Here is a 15,239-nt window from a genome sequence, read left to right as displayed (position 1 = left end):
ATTTTATGTAGCCAAAAACCTAATTTCGCTGCAAGTATCCATATCATTCCAATTGCATTCATAATCGTCATTTCAATCGTACCTATAAAAGGATCAAATTAAACAAAGACTTTGGCATAATAGCAAGAACGAAAAATCTCAAGTTTACCTTTCCCAAACCGCAGTTTAAACAGATTGGTGGCTCAGATGGCGTCACTTTCACCGAGAGCCTTGTCGGCCTATTTAACCAATAAATAATTTAGCAAACAAATTGATCCCCAGAGACTATAAACAGATACTTAGAGGCACGCGTTTCACTCTGCATCTCCGTCGGGGAATGAATTGACCATATTTTCTGCGAGGTTGAAGCGCACGACGATTGGACAATAAATATTCGATAAAGTACGAGGCCCCTACTGTGAGAACCGAAGTGGGGCCCGCGGCGTGAAATCTCTATTATCGAGGGATTGGTATGGTACCCCGTTGTTCGATTGTGGTTGTATGTGTACTCTGGTCAAACTGGTGCTGACAGGAACCCCTCGCCCCTCGGAAATAATGTAATCGCGAATTAAATGTTTGCTCGGATATCCGCGATCCCTCGGCATTTCTACGATATGGAAAGGAGAAAGGAGAGGAAATGCAATTATGTTTGTGACATAAGTGGGTCGTTTTTAGTGATCAAAAATATATTAGATTGTTGTTTTTAACTAAGGAGATTGGAAATTTGAATATTGGTGGAAAAATTAGTTTAAAAGTTCAAATATTAATGAGGAAACTTGGGATTCGAAAAGTAACGTAGGAAAGTTAGGTTAAGAATTGAAAAATTCATTTAGTGACCATCGGTCAGTGGACAGTTAGAATGTACTTAGATGACTTAGACGTAGTGTACTTAATATTGATAAAGTTGACATTCAGTAACTATTTTTTAGACGCAAAATCTATTTCCACGATCATCACAGAATTTAGCAACACCATTCCAGTTTCTAATTGAGACACAATCCGGTTAAATTAAACGAATAGTATTGTTAACTTATGTAGTATAGTTAGCAATAAAAATAGAAATGATTGTAGACGATATTAGAAATAAAATAAGAAAATTACGATGATTATATTAAGGAGTGAAATAGAAGAAAGAAAAAAAGAGATTCTATGAAGTAGATAGTCATGATGACACTCGTTCTCGGTTGATATTGATAAAATCTTGGAATATCGTTTCTGAAAGGAGGATGCCGACCAGATGCGACTCAAGTATCGGTTTTACGAGTATCAACTCGCAAATGTTCCGGAGCGTGCCGTTTCGAGTATCGCCGTGACAAATTTCAAGAGAGCATTGTGTACCCACAAACGATTATTTATCTCAATTTGTCACGTACAACAGGGGAGAGATTTGGTCCATGTCGAGCTCTCGTGCATCTTTCATCTTTTCCATCTTATTTTACAAATTCAGATCGGTCTTTTAAACAGATCAACTTTTTATCGATGGGGAAATAATTTTTTAAATAAATAAAGGTAGAGTAAGTTGTCATTATTATTCAACTTTTAATTGTTCAAAAAAGTTAGGATATTGTTATATAATATTCTTTGATAATAATTTTGCAATTATACGAAATAAAAAACTTTTCACCTTTTTTAACCTATACATATTTACAACTACTAATTTTTAAATAGAAAAGAGCAATATCTTTTTCCTAACGATAAACTGTTATTTTCATAAATATTACATCATTCCGAAACATCAACCTAATCTTCAATTTTTTCTTTCAGGAACCTAGCATGAAATTAATCTCCAACCAGCAGATAACATCAAAATATGCAAATTGAACGTGGAAAGGGCTCTACTTCTTTCGTCTGAAACTTCGATTCACATACGTTCCCCGACATAATCCCAATTATGTTGTGAGGGCTATAGTGTAGTATATCGGCGATCGACAATAGTAATTCACTTTGGAACCAACCAAAGCCAATGAGATATAGCTTTTTCAAGCTAGATGGCGACAAAACTTTGTCAGTTTACTAGGTACAACCCTAGCGAACCAGCATTGTGATCGTATTAACACCTTGCATAATTGCATCGCCACCGACGCCGCCGCGTTTCTCATTGTGCCTCCGTTAAACACGTCTCATTTGAATATTGGCCCATTCAGTGTTCTGTCTGTCGCACAAGCTCTCTTCCTCGCACTGGAAAGCTCGATCACTGATAAAGGGGAAGGTCCGTGTACTCGTGGTCGCTTCCTATAATGTTCTCTGTACTCTTTCTCAGGCTGTCAGCTTTCTTTAATTATGCACCATTTGATATAGATAACACGAGTGAGATATTAACGATGTTAATAACATTATTAACTCTTTTGAGTACGAATTAATTCTTTTTAAGGAAGAAGTCAAAATTCTAGTGTAAATGATATTCACGAGGTAAGTAGGAAGTTTGTTGTGATTAAGTTGCCTGCTTTTTATAATTGGTTGTAGTATGTATGAGTTTTTGGAGAAATTAATATTGACTCCTATGGGAGATGGAAGCATGCGTACATGGAAAATATGAATTTGCATAAATATCTGCAGTTTAATAACAATATTTCAAAGTTATTATCCAATAAAAGTCTACCTCAACAAAAACTCAGAAAACCAAAAAATTCTTCAAAAACGTCAGAAAATACCCTTAAAATTCTCAAATTATCCTTTATGTCCAAAGTATATACATATCTTCCTTTAATCTCCACTTCAATTATACAACCTCGAGTTCCAAAAAAGCTCACCTCGACATCTCCGAAAACCTTCAAAAAGTGCTCCAAAACATCGGAGACTATCCAACAAATTCCAAAATTAATCTCCGCCTCTAAAGTATTTATGTGTCACAACAACCTAACCTCTTCATCCGGAACAATATTTCTAAAAAAACTTGCACGAACCTTACCATCCATGAAAGCTCTCGAGTGACCCGAAATAATTTCGTGGAAAATTTCCAGGTTTTAAGAAGAGTTCCTCCGTGTGTCTCGTTGGTCGGACTGTCGCCAAATTGTGGAAGGAGGAGGGCGAGGCGGACAAATTTCGCTGGGAAGTGGGAGGATGGAGGATGGAGAATGATAGAAATAAAATTTCCGACGGCAGTAACAATAAACCGCAGCATTCAGTGGGTTTGTACTATGCTCGTTCAGCGATCCACCAATGGCTGAGTGGTCTGAGGGTACGTTTCACCCTGTATGGTTTCCGATTGGCTGGATTCTCCGCCCAGGGGTTGCATCGATCATCCCCTTGGCGTTTCCACGGGTTTTGGTATATAAAGCAGCCTCCCCAGGGACACTGACGATAGTCTGAATCCTTTGCTGTTTCGTGAATCTTCGGTTTTCACCGACTACTATCGTGAAGTAGTGACCTAACCTAGGAGACATAAGTTAATGTTAATATTATTAATCGAGTAGCAGGGATAAAACAGACTTTAACCAAGAAGTAAATTTGGTTCTAGAAGTGAATCTTTTGTGGAGAGACTTTTGAGGAGAGCTGGAAGTTGGGCAAAAGATTTTGAGGAATTTGCAGACTTGGTAAATTAATTAGGTAATTGGAAGTGAAGTGATTAATGATCTGGTAAGGGTAGGAAGCATGGCGAGCCATTCGAGTTACGAGTATGAAGACAGGGGGCAGAGGATGAGGCACCGGGTCGGTACCACTTCCAGGGCGGCTGACTCCACTGTGGCTTGCACTAGGTAAATTTTTTGCGAACAAAAAATGAATCTTTCGACAATTTTCTAAAAAATTGGAGTTAAAGCATTATTTTCCTGTTATCAAAATTTACTTTCTCTAGAATTACTGACGAATCTTGGTCTTAAAGTTTAAAAGATTTTATTCTGGCTTGTTCCGAGATTTCACAATCATAAACTTCTGAGATCCTAAAATTTACAAATTCTAATATATCAAATTTCAAAATTCCAAAATTCCAATATTTCAAATTTCCAAAATCCTAAGATTCGTCTTAAGATTTTTAATTTCTTAAATTATTGTTGAATACGACTGTAATAAGTAAAATTATTTTCTATTATAAATGAGAAACGTAGAAATGTCGTAGAAAAAAAAGAATTTGCTCAATAGATTAACGAACAAACGGAATAGAGAATTTATATCTTTTGATGAATTGGTTATAATTATTGATTACAGCAGTCAGTATTACGTGGGTCCAAGCAGTGATATCAGCGAGGAGGACCTTGCAGAGCTTCCTTCCTGCGTTTACGCGGGTAGATCCACTCAACACGTCGCACACACCTCCTCACATACTCATTCTCCTCTCCATTACCACATGCCGGTTTCTACACCTGGTAATTTAAAAAAAACATCAAATACAAAATCTTGATTTTATGTATTTTAGAATTTCCTATAACTGGTTATCCTTAGTCAGAGCGAAAAATAAGTAACAATTCTGTCTGAAAAATTTGTCAATATTGATAAGACTTGAAATTCTAAATTAGAATGGAGGTTTAAATGGAGGTCCAAATTGTTTCGTAAATTCGAATATCTTGCGGAATTTTTTAACATTGAGCGTACAAATGAATTTTTCTTTTCGTATTTATTATATTATTATTCCTTTAGATCACAATGATACGGAGATCAATGGTGTAGAAGAGGGCTACTACCCAAATGGCAGCCCCTATAGAATTCAACGACACGCCGCCAATATACGCGAGAGAAAACGCATGCTGAGGTGAGAAATTATTCTCAACGAAATCTTCATCCAATAATTTATTTAAATTATCATTTATCTTTTACGTAATCTAGCTGTCGAATAGCCTATACAAATATATTATAATACTAATATCAATATTTAAATTTTTATTACAGTTATCTATTTTTATTGCATTATTAGTTTTGTATTAATTTAACAAATTGTATTGAAGAGAAGAATTTAATAAATAAATTGTGAAGCAGGTTGTCAGTGTGATTACGATTTTTAGCAGCATCAACTCGGCTTTCGACGAGCTCCGAGTTCACGTTCCAACGTTCCCATATGAGAAGAGGCTGTCCAAGATTGATACTCTACGTCTGGCTATAGCGTATATCGCGCTCCTTCGAGAAGTGTTGGCTGCAAGGCTCGACCCATTGACTTACGTCGAGAGGTGCCTTAGAGGAGAAATAAATGGTGAACGCGCTGAATGGAACACCAGTGGTGAGAATCATTAATTAGAATTGTTTGTTTTCCAGTCAGGAGTATGGAAGTACCTTAAAAAATTAGAATATTATTATATGTATTTCATTTAAAAAAAAAAATAATAACTTTCGAGGTCATTGGACTTTTTCACCGTCCTATTTTAACTTCGCTATATGTTTGTTGTATAATCATTTTACCATATACATATTTATATTCTTGTAGATTATATTTTATATTATTTTAGTCCAGTTATTTAGTTTCAGTTACTTTTTTAAAAAATAGAGGACGTTTGTAATATTGATTATTTAAATAGCTTATATTAATAAAATAACTAAATAAATAAGTATTGTTTTTAATCGTAGATCTGACAGCACGTTTGTCGTGGATAAATTGGGAGAACTTAGGTGTGAATCCCAATCGACGGTCAGTCTTAACCACGCTCGCCCTAACGACGGACAATATGAACTAAAAGTACAGAAGAAGAAAAAAAAATCTCATCGAGGATAATCGCAGACGAATTCTCCTTTTCTTTGTAAATAAATCCCAGTCGAATAGAGTGCCAAAGGATGTTATACATAAATATGTATACATTTCAGTTCTAGTCTGGATCGTGCAATACGAAGCGATGATATTATATTTCGTATTTCTACATATAAATAATTATATATTATACGTACACGCGTGTACATGTAAAATGGGAATAGCTATACATATATTCTAGTTTTAGTATTTTGTTTGGAATAAAATCAGCGCTTGTGAGAAAACCTATATCGATCTTATGATTCACTACTTTTACACCCTCTGTATGTAATATAATATGTATATATATACTTTGTTTAAGATTATGAATTATCATATTATTTTTATTCTGATTAAATCTTAAAATGATTCTGTCTTTTAATTTCTATATTATTTATCGAAGGTTTAATTATATAGTTATAAAATTATGCCCATGATCGATCAATTAATAATTCCTTTTTATATTTCCCTCATATGTCCAATAACTGTTACTGCTTATAATTTCATAATCGTATAATATTAATCTCAATAATTGTCAGAATAAAAAGTAATAATTTTCCACAATAAACGTCGCAGTATTCTACAAAACGATTATTAAAATTATTAATATCAAATATATAATATGTGAAATTAAATTGATATTAATTTTCTGAAAATTCAATTAATAACAAATGAAAATTTAATCAACTAAACGTGACAATTTCTTTAATATGAATCAAAGTTTAATTTAAAGCCGAATCTGAAAGTTTGACTCAATACCAAATTAAAAATTAACATTTGAGCGTATAATGGCTAAGTTCATAGCACCCTCTCGATTAATTAATCTAATTTCAGGGTAACATCCTGTTTCACGGTGTCATCGAACGCGAATCTTGATTACCAGATGACACTATTGTTCCCATTATTGAAGCAGAGGAAACAAAAGCATGTGACACGTGCCCGGTGTCAGTATACTGGTTATGTTCCCATCAGTCACTTTAAATAGGAATAGATTTGTTTAATCGGCAAATGTCTTCCACGAAACCTCACGATATATCTACATTAAAACTAATTTACAAATATTACCATTAAATCTCTATTTTTGTGTGTAAGAATAAATAATTCTTCCCAAGGATACGTGAAGCGTATGACGTGTATTCCATTATATTTCACATCTTGTCTCCGTCCATACATCTCCATTTCAAGTTCACCGAAAAAATCACAAAATATTATATAAGTGTGTCTGTGACTGTTGAATAAATAAGTTTTATGTGAAATGAGATGGAAGATCCGAAGAAAATGGAATCGAAACAAAAACAATTTTCCGATGATGATGATGTGAGCGTGATTGCTGTGATAAGAAAAGAAAACGATCGGTGGTCGATGGAGCAACAAGATGAAAAACCGGTTAAGCAGCAAGAGAGGAAACGAGTGTTCGAGTTGAGCGACGAACGATGCAAAATGGCACTCCGGAAGCAGCTCGATCTGGATTCGTTATCGACCGAGCAGAATAGCAAGGCTAAGGAATACGAGGCTGTTGAAATTTTGCGGAAACTTCCGCCTGGCACCATTGTGATTAAACGTGAAAAGATATATAAAGATGATAGCGATTATGTAAGGGAGTCTACTGAAACGAGTAGCGGTGGATCGTCTTCTAGCAGTGGAGTGACCAAGGTTAAGAGGATCCATCGCGCTACGAGGAAAAAGTAGGTTCTACAGAAGACGAGGAAGTTTGAGATTTGATTTCTACTATTGAGATGTGGATTGATTTTGACATGTGGTGGATGAGAGTTGGAATATTTGGAAAGATGTTATTTTTGGAAATTTTTAAGGTTGTTGGTAGATAATTAAGAAATATTAAATATTTAAGATAATATAATAATTTGTGTATATTTGGCAAAGTATCTTTTCATAAATATGTGATATTTGGGGGAAATGTAGAATAAGAAATGTTTTACTATTAAGGAATATTTTCAAGTCTTCAGACTTTCAAAATACTCAATTTTCAAGCCACCAAAATTCGCAGTCTTGCAAATTCTCAAAATTTCCAGTTTTAAAATTGCAAAATTTCAATTTGTTAATTTTTCAATTTTCTAAACATTCAAAATCTCCAAATTAGCAAATTCCTGAAATGTTTAATTTTCAAAATTTTTAATTCTGAAATTATTAATTTTTCAAAAACTCCCAAAATTTAAAATTTTGAAGTTTTTTGATTCTTTAAATATTCAAAATTTCCAAATTTCCGAAATTTTTAATTTTTCACTTCCAAAACTTATTCGTAAGTTTCTAGAATTTGAAATTATGTAATTATTGGTTCTGGATTTACAAGATTTCAGCAGGATTAAATATTTCGAGAAATTTATATCATTTCGTCAAAATTTATTGTAGCCGTGGAACAGCGGAAGTCAGAAGAAATCCAACGCGCGTTACCAAAAAAGATCAGGACAAGGATTTTTCCCGCCCAAGACAACGATTACTTTCTGCGAAACGAAAGGAGATGCTGTTCAATTCTGAACACATTAAACGTGGAAAATCTTCCACCATGCCTTACATGAACACAAGGTCTGTTACTCGTAAAATGTATAATGTGGGAGCAACTTATCAAGCGCCCACTGTAAGAGATGCAACAGAGTGGAAAGAATGGCCTGCTCATGGCATGCATGAACGACCTGTGTTTCATCCACAAGTAAAAATTTTGCATAAACAATTGTTATAAAAAGAGCTTAGATTTACAATTTTTTTGTATTTTAACATTTTATTATTTATACAATCTGTAATGTTTGTAATACTTTGTATATTTTAATATTTTAATATTCGTAATATTTTCGAAATTTAAATGAAATTTTGAGTTAAAACTGCACATGTTTTCCAGTAAATAATAATTCGTGATATTTTTCAACTAACTAAATATATTTTTCAGGTTGGCCTAGCTGCAGAATATTTGGGCCGTTACTTTACAAGTTTAGACGGATTCTCTTACCGAGAAATAATCGACAGACCGGAAATAGAAGTGGTATCCGTGGATCCTCATTGTGACTACCTCCCATCATCTGCTGAAAAAAAACGAACCAAAAAGATCAAACCTAACAAAGGCTCTTCCAATTCCAAAGGTGCAAAATCAGTCACTTTAGAGTCTACTGAAAAGAACAAATCTTTTGAAACTTGCATGCATGAAAGCTTCCACTGTGTTCTTGGTTACTGTTCTCAAATAATGACGCCAAGTTACAAAACGAATGTAGAAGGAAAAATAAGCATGTTAAACGAGAGCAAAAATTTATCCAACACTAGCAAGGAAATAGAACAGCATTCTTCGGCGATAAACACTTTAGAACGCAGCTCCAAAAGCGATTCCTCTGTCTTAAATTTTAAGGAGAATTTACAGAAATCAGTGGAAGAGAACAAATTCATGGACAATTACGCAATCACGATGTTCCCACAAAATGTGAAGAGTTTTACTCAGGTTCCAAAAACACGTTTATTTCCTGCTCAGAAGGTTTATATAGCCAATCCTCAGAAATCCATTGCGTTCACTAATGCAAAAACCTTTCAAGGAGGGCATATGAAGATTCAAGAAATGGCACGACCTTCCAAGAGCCCTTTTATCATAGTAAACCCTTTAGACGCAAAGGAGACACAACTTTTGAATCCAAGTATTAGTACCATAAATGTGAGCAGAATAGAAGAATCTTCACCCAGTGAAGAAACGTTAGGAGAAGTGACTTCTATATATAAGAATGTATCCAACGAAGAGATGACAGTGAAACAGACTCCTGTAAAGCAAAGAAACAAAATGGAATTCACAATGACAAAACATCTTTTAGATAACATGCAACAGAATAAAATTCAGTTTGGAAAAGAATCAAATTCCATGGAAAAGAAAATATGTTACGAGGCTACTAGCAAACAGTTGAACTTAAAAACCATGTCTGGCGGCATGAGTAAGGCCTGGTGCACTGGAGAAGCTTCAGAAATAGCAAAAATTCTTTCTGAGTACAATAAAAGTAATTTAAAAAAGCCAGCTATAGAAAACCAGATACCCTATACCAATGTGAAGAACATTAGAGTTAAAGAACTCTGTAATAAGGAAGAAAATACCAAACAAAGTGTTCAAGAGAGTTTTATGGACAGAAATGTGAATATAACTTTTCCTCAGGGAAAATGGAGGCGGTTTCATTTAACTGTGGAGAAGCTGAAAGACCTAAAAAGTAATTCCAATGAGAAGAGACAGTCTTTGGGAGTTCTGAATAAACAGTCATTGTTTAAAATTGATCAGACAATTGGAGAAATTTCATCTGATAGAAAGATTGAAGTTCCTAAACAAGTGGAAATTGTTCAAAAGGGACAATCAAGTATAATGAACTTGGAAAAGAAAGAAAGCATTTTGATGGTGAATAATAGCGTAGATTCAGCTATTGTGAAGACACAATCTTTACAAGAATTGTTGGAGAATACCGCCATGTTATATTGCGCCGCTACTGGAACTCATCAAGACGATTTGGCTAATTATATCGATAATTTAGACGGCGTTCAGAGCATAGAATGGTTAGAAACTTGCAAGGATTTAATTGTATGAATTATTGTCATACAAAGAAGCATTGCAAAGTTTCTTAATTTTGCGCTGAAACTCCAACGAATTTGTATTTCATAGATTTTAACCATCTCTTCCACTTAATTTTATGTATACACAAATACTTTTCTTCTTTAATCGTTGTAATTAATATTTTAATTAGAGTAAGAGTGAACTAGGTGTGCAAAGAATATACTTTCGTTCCTTTACTATCACTTTCATTGACTAGAGCTGAAAATAGTAGAAATATCTTTATTCATACAATTTACATATATCAAGCAGCGTTTAGTTAATTATTAGTTGCGTTTATATATTAAAATAACATCTTAATGTCTTAGAACACGTTCAAACTACTTAATTTACGCTTGTAGGGTGCTAAACTTAAATAAAATCAATCTTGATTGTTCTTAACTTTTTGCACTTAAATTTTAACTTCAAATATATTTTAATAAATATATTGCTTTAGTAATCAATCATAATTTGAAAACAGATTAAAAGACTAAAAGCGCTTATAAGAGATAAAATTTTGAACTTTTTGTGATACTTTAATAAAAAGTGCAAAGGGTTAATTAGTAAGGATCATTTTCTTCGCCCTTGTGGTTAATACAATACCATCGTTGATCCCGGCGTATATAAAAATCATGCAAATAACGAGGATCGCAAAGTATACAAACAAGAGGGCGATTATGCCGAGGCATCGTTGTCAGTCTCTGTTCTGACGTCGCTTCCTATGAACATACCTGTAAAAAAAGTAATGCAACATATTCCTAAAATTTTCAGAAAAATATCTATATTTAGTACATTTCTAACTAGATATAAAAAATATAGTATAATCTATATCCATATTAATCGCTACTATGTAAAAATTATTTTTTTATTACAAGTTCCTATTAAATAATCAAGTGTTCAATTTCATATTGTAATAGTTCCTAAATATAATGCATGTTCTGTGAATAATATTATTTTTTGCTTTATAATTAATTTTCTTTATTTTATTATAAATTGAAGTGGCCAAAGTTTTTGTTATATATTTGGTGATTTATTAATTTATTTACCTTTTTCTTTCTGATTCTGATTCACTTTCTTGACTAACTATTTTATCAGCTACTTCTTCTGTTGTCGATTCTTCTTCGCTATCTTCTTTGCATTTCCGGCTTTTACTCGAACTTTTACTAGAATCCTCGTTCCTAGTTTTCATTTTAATACTCTCTGACAACTTGCTGTCCCTCTTTACCGACGATTTTTTATCAATTTTTTTTCTACGTTTGTCTTCATCACTGGAAATTTCAATTTTTGTGCTTTCTTCACGTGAAGGTTTTTTTTTGCTATCACCTCTCTGAGATTTTCGATGTCTTCCAGAATTTTTGGAGCTAGATGTGGAATATCCGGTGTCCTGGCGCGTTTTTCTATAAAATTACAAAATTTCCAGATAATAAATTTGAAAATTTACTGGTCAATAAATTTATAGGTAATTTTTAATTATTCATTTATGTATTTTAAACCTTCTGGAATGACGAATATTTCTAGGAGAGGAATCAAATTTATCTGCTTCTTCCGTAGTTTCCTCACTGTCTGAATAATTAGCCTCTATATCTTTGTCTCTTCTTCTTTTTCTTCTTCTTTCTTCAGAAATCCTTTTACTTTTCACATCTTTGTACATATCTTCTTTCGATATGATACTGATGCTAGATACTTCAGATTTCTTCTTTATCTTGCTTCGATTCTCCGTCTGCACAACGTACAATCGGTAAAGTTGCAGCAGTATTACTAAAGTATTCTTGCACGTGAAGAAAATGTTCATGTAGCTGACTATGCGATAGTGGACGATTAAAATCAATCTGAATGAAAGGAATGGTCCATCCTGTAATATTTTGAAAGACATGAAATCTTCAGTTTCCTGCTGAAGACGTAAAAGTTCAAAAAAATTTTCAGAGAAGGTTTTTCGTGACCCGACAGGAATTTTCAGTTAAAATTTAAGATCTTGTATTGAGTTACCACAAAAAATATTCTAATAAATAAGACAGACCTGTAGGAGCATGTTCAATGCAATTCCCCATACATCAATGCTACAGCAACTAGTTTCAGTGTGTGCTCTCTTTTTAACAGCGTTACCGGAAGATAGTCTAGATTTTCGGGACTTTGTGGCCGTAAGGACGACTGTAAATTGCATCAAGGACCACGCCCAAATTCCTAAAGTCAAATAAACTAAAACGGGTTCGCGAGCTATGCGGTCTTCTTTAAAGGAATCGAAAAATTCAATGATGTCTGCTGCTGTACCAATGTAAACCAATAATAATTGACTTAATTGATCTCTGGTTAACTCTCCCTTTGGTAACATCCATCTTCCAATGATCAGAATTAACATCAGAAACTGTTCGATCAAAGTTACCCAGGTCTCTGTCGATATTTTTATGTCAGGTAGATTTATATTTACCTAAATGATAAGTTACAGTGTATTTATAATAATAAAATAACCACATTTATAGAAATAAACTGCGAAGTTTTATAACAATATGATATAATTATTGAATTTCATTTTGGGGTATACAAATATAGCTTATCACAAACTAAATTGTATTTTATCTTTGCGTAAATTTATTTCCCCGTTTCCCATTTCTCTATGAAGGAGGCCTCCACTGGGCTATAATTTCAAGCCTCAGAAACTTTAATTTGGTTCTGTGGAAATCATTATTTTAAAAATTATACATATAAATATATATATATTAAGCTCATGCATATTGCACAGTTTTCTAGTTACCATATGTCACTATGTGTGTTAAATAACAGTTGGTCGGCAAAGTCACCATTGTGATACCGACCTCTCGTATTCATCCAGTCAATATGCATAAACTATACATATATACGCATAATTTTTAAAATAGTTATATTCGTGCCTTAAAATTCATAGCTTCGAATTTTGTTTTGAGAAGAAATTTCCTCTCTGGTTATAAAAAACGTTGTAAATTCGATGTGCCCCAAAACGAAGTTCAGTTATATATGCATATAATTTACAATATTGTGAATAGAATAATGTGAATTGAACCTACACCAAATGCTTTTTCTAAATGTTTCAAATCTTCAGCTGCCAGGTTGGTTAAATCGAAATTTTCGGATATGTTCACGTTTGTTTCGAACGTTTTCATTCTTCTATCGACCTTGTCTAATTCCAGAAGCCATATCGCCGGTACGACACTGCTTAGATACAAGAAAACGGAAGGACAGAACCTTCAGAAAAAAGAAATTTTAAATATTATATTAAATTTATTGTATTTCTACTCCGTCAGTAAAACAGGGTCGTTAACGATAATGTTTCTTAAAACTATAATACGTAATAAACAGGATGTTCGTCAATTATAATGAAAATTATGACGTAGTTAAGTTTGAGATAGTAAAGATTATCCTCTTTTGTTATTGCACTCTTTCTTAATTTAATATATTGATCGCCTTCGGGAATAGTAAAAAATACGACTTTCAAGGAATCAGTCGATCAATCATATGATATGAATGGTAAAGGATATTAGAAAAAGAGGTCACTGTTACGCAGCTCTTTCTGTATATCGATAATTTTCGACGTATAGTGGATTGTGTCTCGTCCCGCTCTTATTACTAATGCTCCAATTTCCGACTGTCAAACTGAGACGGACCCACAAAAACACACCCTTTCCTTCCCGGAGGAAAGTAGGTTTGTTTTAGCGTATAGATTGTTGCATTAGAGAACTTAAATATGGTTACTATTCTTTGTCTTATATATAAAGTAATGTTTATGTATAAATATTCGCAAAATATATTTGGAAATTAGATTTGAGTATTTATATATACGTATAATTAATATCTATTTAAGTTATTTCTATTTTCTAATAAAAATGTACTTTATTATGTTATAATCATTATTATTTATATATAGAAGGTTTATATAGTAATTTTTATTTCATATAATCTCCAAAATTAATTATTTGTTATTAAATTTTGTTAATGAGAGGAATATTATTTAAAGAAATTTGTTAGTATTTAATATTATTATTTATTTATTATTTTGGTGTAAATTATTATTTTCAATCACGACAAATATTATTAAAATACTGGAAAAATAATTAACTAATTAATAAATAAATTTCCGTTACTTACCATTTCCATTCTTGATTTTCCTTTATAGTAAGCGTAAAAATTCCTTCGAAAAACAGTAACAAAATTGGGCAACTCAAGTACCAAAATAGAGGATTCTTTTTAAACGTAGTTACTTGCCAAATTGCAATAAAGCCATGAGATGCGAAAACCAGTCGCGTAATTATCGCTTTAATCGTAGCTAAAAATTTTGCCATTTTCACAATATAATTTTTGTTTTTCTATTTAATATTTTTCACTATATAATTTTTGTTATTGTCATTCACCAATTTTTTAAAACACACAAATATCTACTGGTTACATTAAGAAATAGAAAAATATTGATAATACGAATTTTTTGAACTTTTTATTTGGATATTACATTTTTTCACTGAATCTTTTTTTAGAACAATGAAATGAACAATTGTTTTACGGTACATTGAGTGTCGTTTAACTGGAGCTCACTGTATCAGAACTGGAATGAAAGTATAGAAGCTTCAGAACGTTTGTATTTCAAACAGCCGCGCGCATGCACAGTAAAGACGGTAGTAGTGTTTAGAATTTATTCTAAACATGCGTTTCAATATTGTGCAATAAAATATATTATTACAATAAAATACAAGAAGAAAAATTATGTAAGAGTCATTTAATAATGAAAAAAGGTTAAAAAATTTGAACCATTATGAGTAATTCGCGGTAAGCTACGTGCATGCGCGTTTGGTAACTCTATTCCGCAATCCACAGTAAGCGCCGAACATCGTAAGGGGAGGGAAGTTCTTCATTTCTCTTAAACAGACATTCTATTTTTTCGTAGTCTTCAATAAATGTTTATACTGGAAGTAAAATAAATTATTTTCCTCATTCCTCGTTTGTGATATTTAATGTGAGTTATATTATTGTTTTATATGTATATTCTAACCTTTCTTACTTCATACAAAACAATTTTTACGTGGCAATAGCCGATAA

At 32.8% G+C, this 15,239-nt stretch overlaps 3 protein-coding genes across 5 annotated transcripts; 2 read left to right on the top strand and 1 right to left on the bottom strand.

The window, feature by feature from the left end:
* Positions 1–3,093: 3,093 nt before the first annotated feature.
* Positions 3,094–5,875, top strand: LOC126925217 (basic helix-loop-helix transcription factor amos). 3 transcript variants are annotated; one of them, XM_050740527.1, is made up of 6 exons: positions 3,142–3,364; positions 3,437–3,674; positions 4,123–4,280; positions 4,552–4,663; positions 4,914–5,125; positions 5,470–5,875. In XM_050740527.1, exons 2-6 carry the CDS (start codon positions 3,571–3,573, stop codon positions 5,574–5,576), a joined length of 693 nt encoding a protein of 230 aa, XP_050596484.1. In that variant the 5' UTR covers positions 3,142–3,364; positions 3,437–3,570; the 3' UTR covers positions 5,577–5,875. The 3 variants fall into 3 exon arrangements, with proteins under 3 accessions (XP_050596485.1, XP_050596484.1, XP_050596483.1); XM_050740528.1 differs by having other exon boundaries at positions 3,094–3,674; positions 4,917–5,125; XM_050740526.1 differs by having other exon boundaries at positions 3,142–3,674.
* Positions 5,876–6,520: 645 nt separating this feature from the next.
* On the top strand, positions 6,521–10,963 carry LOC126925603 (uncharacterized). The gene is made up of 3 exons (XM_050741343.1): positions 6,521–7,311; positions 7,994–8,291; positions 8,526–10,963. The coding sequence occupies exons 1-3, from the start codon at positions 6,887–6,889 to the stop codon at positions 10,176–10,178; spliced, it is 2,376 nt and encodes a 791-aa protein (XP_050597300.1). The 5' UTR covers positions 6,521–6,886; the 3' UTR covers positions 10,179–10,963.
* Positions 10,795–14,493, bottom strand: LOC126925608 (transmembrane protein 26). Its single transcript, XM_050741356.1, has 6 exons — positions 14,298–14,493; positions 13,220–13,397; positions 12,199–12,606; positions 11,675–12,033; positions 11,228–11,578; positions 10,795–10,912 (listed from the first exon to the last, which is right to left on the bottom strand). The coding sequence occupies exons 1-6, from the start codon at positions 14,489–14,491 to the stop codon at positions 10,876–10,878; spliced, it is 1,527 nt and encodes a 508-aa protein (XP_050597313.1). The 5' UTR covers positions 14,492–14,493; the 3' UTR covers positions 10,795–10,875.
* Positions 14,494–15,239: the final 746 nt, after the last annotated feature.

The sequence above is a fragment of the Bombus affinis genome, chromosome 16 (assembly GCF_024516045.1).
Source record: "Bombus affinis isolate iyBomAffi1 chromosome 16, iyBomAffi1.2, whole genome shotgun sequence".
NCBI classification, from domain to species: domain Eukaryota; kingdom Metazoa; phylum Arthropoda; class Insecta; order Hymenoptera; family Apidae; genus Bombus; species Bombus affinis.
This window is presented reverse-complemented; position numbering and strand designations above follow the sequence as displayed.

What these genes read in the sequence shown, in the direction of transcription:
- LOC126925217 (XM_050740527.1), top strand. Translation starts at nt 3,571, where the DNA reads ATGGCGAGCCATTCGAGTTACGAGTATGAAGACAGGGGGCAGAGGATG. An exon ending in CATGCCGGTTTCTACACCTG is followed by an intron (nt 4,281 to 4,551) that starts GTAATTTAAAAA and finishes TTATTCCTTTAG; the next exon opens with ATCACAATGATACGGAGATC. An exon ending in CGCTGAATGGAACACCAGTG is followed by an intron (nt 5,126 to 5,469) that starts GTGAGAATCATT and finishes TTTTAATCGTAG; the next exon opens with ATCTGACAGCACGTTTGTCG.
- LOC126925603 (XM_050741343.1), top strand. Translation starts at nt 6,887, where the DNA reads ATGGAAGATCCGAAGAAAATGGAATCGAAACAAAAACAATTTTCCGAT. An exon ending in CATCGCGCTACGAGGAAAAA is followed by an intron (nt 7,312 to 7,993) that starts GTAGGTTCTACA and finishes AATTTATTGTAG; the next exon opens with CCGTGGAACAGCGGAAGTCA. An exon ending in GACCTGTGTTTCATCCACAA is followed by an intron (nt 8,292 to 8,525) that starts GTAAAAATTTTG and finishes TATATTTTTCAG; the next exon opens with GTTGGCCTAGCTGCAGAATA.
- LOC126925608 (XM_050741356.1), bottom strand. Translation starts at nt 14,491, where the DNA reads ATGGCAAAATTTTTAGCTACGATTAAAGCGATAATTACGCGACTGGTT. An exon ending in GAAAATCAAGAATGGAAATG is followed by an intron (nt 13,398 to 14,297) that starts GTAAGTAACGGA and finishes TTTTTTCTGAAG; the next exon opens with GTTCTGTCCTTCCGTTTTCT. An exon ending in ATTTAGAAAAAGCATTTGGT is followed by an intron (nt 12,607 to 13,219) that starts GTAGGTTCAATT and finishes CTTATCATTTAG; the next exon opens with GTAAATATAAATCTACCTGA.